At 45.9% G+C, this 7,500-nt stretch overlaps 1 protein-coding gene across 2 annotated transcripts in view; it reads right to left on the reverse strand.

Moving 5' to 3' along the window:
- The window catches only part of LOC121571919 (retinoic acid receptor beta-like), a 225,515-nt gene that overhangs the window by 15,969 nt on the left and 202,046 nt on the right, over positions 1 to 7,500 (reverse strand). For both annotated transcript variants that reach the window (XM_041883715.2, XM_041883716.2), the window contains one exon: positions 3,268 to 3,444. In XM_041883715.2, coding sequence (XP_041739649.1) covers positions 3,268 to 3,444 — 177 coding nt within the window. The remainder of the gene's footprint in view (positions 1 to 3,267; positions 3,445 to 7,500) is intronic.

Raw genomic sequence — 7,500 nt, forward strand, 5'->3', positions numbered from 1 at the left:
TACTTTAATAAATACTACCCCCATGATACATGATTCCGCACTAACCCTGGGTGCTGAACAGTAAGACTATTGTAGCTGTTCTGCTGTGAGCTACCAGTCTAGAGAGAGAGAGAGAGAGAGAGAGAGAGAGAAAGGCAGAGTGCCGGGGGGTCTGAGCTGAGGATGAGCGGAGCGAGAGAGCGAAGGAGGAGAGGAGGAGGAGCGAAAGTTGGCAGTGATTTGGAGTAGATTGATCAGTGGAGTAGATCACATGTGCTTGACGCAAGGAGCTGACTGAGGACAGCCTCATGGAGCCAGAGAGAGAGGCAAGGCACATGACTGGAGCTTGAGACAATCCACCCCCACCCCCCACCCCTCTCTCCCCCCTCCTCTCTTTCTCTCTCCCCCTCCTCTCTTTCTCTCTCCCCCCCTCCTCTATTTTTCTCTGCTAACACTGTGCTCCCCAGTATTCACATCCCTGCTCCAGAAAAACATACAGCAAGCAACCCAAACAAACATGAACAACAGTCCTCACTGAAACTCACTGCAGAAAACAGGTCTTTCAATCAATCCTTAATGAGATTTGGAACTGAGTAACGTCTGAGAAGCACTAACCTAATGTCCTCTGATTAAGGATGGCTCCTCTACATACCGATCGACCGTCAGGATCAATTAAGCTGCTCTTCTATTGGCTTGCTGGGCAAACCGACCAATAAGGTCTAAAGACCAGACTCTAGGGAGGAAGTTCAGAGGTTAAACCCCCTGTACGTTTCAGCGTATCGACTGGCTACCTCAGTAGAGAGCAAACCCAGTTAACAGAGATCTTTAGACACTAAACAGTACAGATGGAATTAGGCCAAACCTTTTCTCATTAAATAGAAACCTGCTCATTTGGTTATGTGGTAAATGTACGCTATGCGTTTCTGCATCAATTCACAGTGCTAATCTGTGAAATGTGTTAGGCTAGTACAATTACCGCTGTGATTACATTTTCAAAAATGAACACTGAGTAGTGGGGCTGTCGCTCAACTATTCCTGTACCACAGATCGGTGAGCTACTATATTATCCTTCCTCCATGGATGTCCGTTTACATTACAACTAGCCTGTAGAAGTGACTTAATCAGTGTCAGGTTGAGGAACTCTGGACCACAGGTTGAGGAACTCTGATATGGAGGCCTATAACTAGTCTTGCTACATACAGTGCCTTCGGAAAGTATTCAGACCCCTTTACTTTTTCCACATTTTGTTACGTTACAACCTTATTCTAAAATTGATTAAATATTATTATTTTCTCAGCAATCGACACACACACACACACACACAACCCCATAATGACAAAGCAAAAACAGTTAACACTTTTTTTTTGTGCAAATAAAAAATACAAAACAGAAATACCTTATTTACATAAGTATTCAGACCCTTTGCTTTGAGACTCAAAATTGAGCTCAGGTGCATCCTGTTTCCATTGATCATCCTTGAGATGTTTCTACAACTTGATTGGAGTCCACCTGTGGTAAATTCAATTGATTGGACATGATTTGGAAAGGCACACACCTGTCTATATAAGGCCCCATAGTTGACAGTGCATGTCAGAGCAAAAACCAAGCCATGAGGTCAAAGGAATTGTCCGTAGAGCTCCGAGACAGGATTGTGTCGAGGCACAGATCTAGGGAAGGGTACAAAAAATGTCTGCAGCATTGAAGGTCCCCAAGAACACAGTGGCTTCCATCATTCTTAAATGGAAGAAGTTTGGAACCACCAAGACTCTTCCTAGAGCTGGCCGCCCGGCCAAACTGAGCAATCGGGGGAGAAGGGCCTTGGTCAGGGAGGTGACCAAGAACTCAATGGTCACTCTGACAGAGATCTAGAGTTCCTCTGTGGAGATGGGAGAACCTTCCAGAAAGACAACCATCTCTGCAGCACTCCACCAATCAGGCCTTTATGGTAGAGTGGCCAGACGGAAGCCACTCCTCAGTAAAAGGCACATGACAGCCCGCTTGGCATTTGCCAAAAGGCACCTAAAGACTCTCAAACCATGAGAAACAAGATTCTCTGGTCTGATGAAACCAAGACTGAACTCTTTGGCCTGAATGCTAAGCATCACGTCTGGAGGAAACCTGGCACCATCACTACGGTGAAGCATGGTGGTGGCAGCATCATACTGTGGGGATGTTTTTCAGAGGCAGGGACTGGGAGACTAGTCAGGATTGAGGCAAAGATGAACGGAGCAAAGTACAGAGAGATCCTTGATGAAAACCTGCTCCAGAGCGCTCAGGACCTCACTGGGGCGAAGGTTCACCTTCCAACAGGACAACGACCTTAAGCACACAGCCAAAACAACGCAGAAGTGGCTTCGGGACAAGTCTCTGAATGTCCTTGAGTGCCCCAGCCAGAGCCCAGACTTTAACCCGATCGAACATCTCTGGAGAGACCTGAAAATAGCTGTCCAGAGACGCTCTTCATCCAACCTTACAGAGCTTGAGAGGATCTGCAGAGAGGAATGGGAGAAACTCCCCAAATACAGGTGTGCCAAGATTGTAGCGTTAGACCCAAGAAGACTTGAGGCTGTAATCGCTGCCAAAGGTGCTTCAACAAAGTAAAGGGTCTGAATACTTCTGTAAATGTGATATTTCAGTTCAAACAGGTTTATAAAAACCTGTTTTTGCTTTGTCGTTATGGGGTATTGTGTGGAGATTGATGAGGGGGAAAAATAATGTAATAAATTTTTACATTTACATTTTAGTCATTTAGCAGACGCTCTTATCCAGAGCGACTTACAGTTAGTGAGTGCATACATCATTTTTTTATTTTTCATTCTGGCCCCCCGTGGGAATCGAACCCACAACCCTGGCGTTGCAAACGCCATGCTCTACTAACTGAACTACATCCCTGCCGGCCATTCCCTCCCCTACCCTGGACGACGCTGGGCCAATTGTGCGCCGCCCCATGGGTCTCCCGGTCGCGGCAGGCTACAACAGAGCCTGGATTCGAACCAGGATCTCTAGTGGCACAGCTAGCATTGCTACGCAGTGCCTTAGACCACTGCGTCACTCGGGAAATTTCAGAATAAGGCTGTAATGTAACAAAATGTGGAAAAAGTCTATGGGTCTGAATACTTTCCGAATGCACTGTAGGAATAAATGCATTAAGTATGTACATAAGAGATATGTTACTGGTACGTAACAGCAGTTTTAAAAGTATGTCGAGGAAGGCAGCTTTGATCAGCATGATCTCTGTGTGTGTGTGTGTGTGTGTGTGTGTGTGTGTTTGTGACAGTCAGTCCTTACCAGTATGTCAAGGCAGGCAGCTTTAAGCAGCGTGATCTGGTCAGCTATGGTGAGTCCTGTGAAGCCAGGCACTCGTTTGGCAAACTCCACGATCTTTATAATGCACTTAGTAGCCAGCTCACTGAACTTATCCCACAGCCCCAGGTCCAGCCTCACGCGTTGTTCTGCACTCGAGTTCTGGAGAGGGGAGAGAGAGGACACACAGACACAAGCATTAGCAGGCATGCAAACACACACACGGAGACAAACAGAGAAACACACACACACATAGGCACACACACACACACAGAAACAAACAGAGAGTCAGGCGAGAGGCACCATCATCATGAGACACCGAGTTGCTAATGATCTCACTGTATATAAATAATACACTCTCCACCATGACACTATATAATTATATAACATTCAGAGGTTGTTGTTGTAAATTGAGCCGAGCAGTAGTACGGTAGTACTGCAGTAATGAGTGAGAGAGAGCAGTAGGCGAGGAGAGAGAGAGAGAGAGAGAGAGAGAGAGAACAGGAATTAGCCATAAAGCTGTGACAGGTAGCAGGGAGCACTTTGAAGTTAGAGGAATGGAGTTAAAGTATCTATATGGGCCAGGCCCTATACTAACAAACAGAGAGGAGAGGAGGGAGAAAGCAGAGAGAGTAGAAGGGAAAGGAGAATGAATAAAGAGGAGGTGTTGAGAGACAGGGAAATGGCAAGCCATTAGGGAGAGGAGAGGAGGATAGTGACAGGGCTAGGAATGAAAGAAGAGATGGAGAGAGAAAGAGAGATGGAGAGAGAGCGGAAGACAGGATCGAGACAATGTGGTAGGAAGAGGAGTAATTGAAAGAGAAAGTGAGTGAGAGGGAGGAAGACAGACAGACAGTAAACAGAGTATTTTTCTGGAGAGACTTGGGGATGATGAGGCGTGGGTGTGTAAACATCTCACTCCTTGCCCTTGTTATAAAGTTGTTCAAAATACTTTCATAAACAACTTCGTCTTCAGTCCTGATCTGACAGCGTCTACAGCTTTATATAATAATCTCCCACGTATTGACAGTCAGATCATCTCTAAATACTGAATTAATATTGAATATTTGCAAATAAAGTTGTTTTCATCAGCAGTAGTTTGTCTTTGGTGAGAAAGTGAGGAGGAGGAGGAGGAGGAGGAGGAGGAGGAAAAGAGGAAAGTCCAAAGTCAGCAGACAAGATAATAAAAAGATTCAGAACAGAGGAGAATATCCTGAGACAGGGGAGGAGGAACAGAGGGGTGGAATGTGGGAAAGAGGAGTGAGAGGGATGGATGGAATGTGGGAAAGAGAGAGGGATGGAATGAGAGATGGATGAATATAAGTGAGATTCAGGGGAGCCAGGGAAAGAGAGAGAGAGAGAGAAAGACATGGGCGGGGGGGTAGAGCGTGAAAGAAAGAGAAAAACAGGGAAAGAAAGCACCATTTGGGGAATTTCTTACATTACGTGTGTGTGTGTGTGTGTGTGTGTGTGTGTGTGTGTGTGTGTGTGTGTGTGTGTGTGTGTGTGCGTGCGTGCGTGCAGGCAGGAAGTGTGTGTTCAGTATTACTGTGGATGGAGCAGCTGATGATCATTTGGGCCATTTTTATGTAAACTATCTAAAAACAAACAAATGATTGTTTTTAGATAGTTTACATGAAATGGCCCATCTGTTCTGGATGGCTGGGCCTTGCCAGCCGGCCTGCCTGTGTTCACAGCAAGGGCAGAGAGACACACACACATACACACAGGTTGAAGTGTGTCTGTGTGTTTGCCGCACGTGTGTGAGTGTGTTAAGGTGTGCACAAGTGTTTGACATTCTATTGACTGAACTGTAGCAATAGAAAAAGAAACTATCGACCCGAAAAAAACTTTGCATAAATGTTTAATTCTATTCAGTGAAAACTGCATGACTATTTGACTTTCACAGTTCAGAAAATAAATGAAACACAAACATCTTTCTCCATATTGACTTCACAGTCAAAGAAAGAGAGAGACAGAAATATGAGTGGCCTTTTGAATTGAATGGAATTTAATTGAGAGACAGAGAAACAGAGAGTGAAAGAGAGAGAGATACAGAGAGAGACAGAGACAGAGAGAGAGACAGAGAGAGAGACAGACAGAGAGAGATGAGTAGATAGGACATGGGGTTAAATGAGAGGGACATTAGGTGTGTGTTTAAATCACTGTGAATGAGCTGCAGCAGGCAGCAGCCACTACAGACACACATCTCACTTCTCACTGACAACACATACTACTGTACTGTGTGTCACTTCTGACGGGCGGATGGGGGAGAGAGGAGAGGAGTTGGAGATGGAGGGAGGGATACGGGAGAGAGACAGAGTCTCTGATATTAAAGCCACTCGTCTTGTTCCTCCCCTGGGCGAAGAGGGAGGACGGGAGGGGGAGGAAGAGGGAGATTCACAGTTTGATTCCCTCTCCTCCCCCATCCCCCTCTCACACTGTAATTTCAGTCAATTACCCCAGTCCCATAATACAATAGAGCCAAACAAGGAAGTGGCCTGGGAGTTCTAATTTCATTTAAAGGCATTTATCCAAACAAATTAGACAAGTTGCAACGTTAGAAAATAAGCTGCCAATGTAGAAACCAACGCTCCGCACTTCATCACCGGCCGGGGTGTGTGTAGGCATAACCAAATAAAAAAAGTATATTGGCAGCATTATTATCCAGTACCTGTGAAGGATAATGACAGTAGAGTATGGCAGTAATAACGTAGCTCATAGTCGGTAGGTAACAACACATCTGCCACACTGATCCTCAACACGGGGGCCCCTCAGGGGTGCGTGCTCAGTCCCCTCCTGTACTCTCTGTTCACCCATGACTGCATGGCCAGGCACGACTCCAACACCATCATTAAGTTTGCCGACGACACAACAGTGGTAGGCCTGATCACCGACAACGATGAGACAGCCTATAGGGAGGAGGTCAGAGATCTGGCCGTGTGGTGCCAGGACAACAACCTCTCCCTCAACGTGACCAAGACAAAGGAGATGATTGTGGACTACAGGAAAAAAAAAGAGGACTGAGCACGCCCCCATTCTCATCGACGGGGCTGTAGTGGAACAGGTTGAGAGCTTCAAGTTCCTTGGTGTCCACATCACCAACGAACTATCATGGTCCAAGCACACCAAGACAGTCGTGAAGAGGGCACGACAAAGCCTATTCCCCCTCAGGAGACTAAAAAGATTTGGCATGGGTCCTCAGATCCTCAAAAAATTCTACAGCTGCACCATCGAGAGCATCCTGACTGGTTGCATCACCGCCTGGTATGGCAACTGCTTGGCCTCTGACCGCAAGGCACTACAGAGGGTAGTGCGTACGGCCCAGTACATCACTGGGGCAAAGCTCCCTGCCATCCAAGACCTCTATACCAGGCGGTGTCAGAGGAAGGCCCTCAAAATTGTCAAAGACTCCAGCCACCCTAGTCATAGACTGTTCTCTCTGCTACCGCACGGCAAGCGGTACCGGAGTGCCAAGTCTAGGTCCAAAAGACTTCTCAACAGCTTCTACCCACAAGCCATAAGACTCCTGAACAGCTAATCATGGCTACCCGGACTATTTGCACTGCCCCCCACCCCATCCTTTTTACGCTGCTGCTACTCTGTTAAGTATTTACGCATAGTCACTTTAACTCTACCCACATGTACATATTACCTCAACTACCTCAACTAGCCGGTGCCCCCCGCACATTGACTCTGCACCGTTACCCCCTGTATATATAGCCTCCCTACTGTCACTTTATTTTACTTCTGCTCTTTGTTTTTCTCAACACTTTTTTTTTTTGTTGTTGTTTTATTCTTACTTTTTTTGTTTAAAATAAACGCACTGTTGGTTAAGGGCTGTAAGTAAGCATTTCACTGTAATGTCTGCACTTGTTGTATTCGGCGCATGTGACCAATAAAATTTGATTTGATTTGATTTGATTTGATTTGAGTCAATGGCTGACTGGGGTATATAACACACACACACACACACACCTTCTCATTGAAGCTGAGGGCCACATATCCCTATTGTTTTATTTTGTCTTTTAAAGTGTCAGGGCTGTTTTTCATCACCATCACTATCAATGAAGCCTTATTCATTGTCACGCTTTAAGCCCTCTCACTCACCCTCTCTCTCCGCTATCTCCCCTCACCCAGCAGTAAACTCCTAAATCACCCAGGACTAGGATTGTAATATTTCACCACTTAATTGGAGCTTTAACTTAATCTAGGGAG

This window comes from Coregonus clupeaformis, chromosome 8 (genome assembly GCF_020615455.1).
Source record: "Coregonus clupeaformis isolate EN_2021a chromosome 8, ASM2061545v1, whole genome shotgun sequence".
Taxonomy (NCBI): Eukaryota; Metazoa; Chordata; class Actinopteri; order Salmoniformes; family Salmonidae; genus Coregonus; species Coregonus clupeaformis.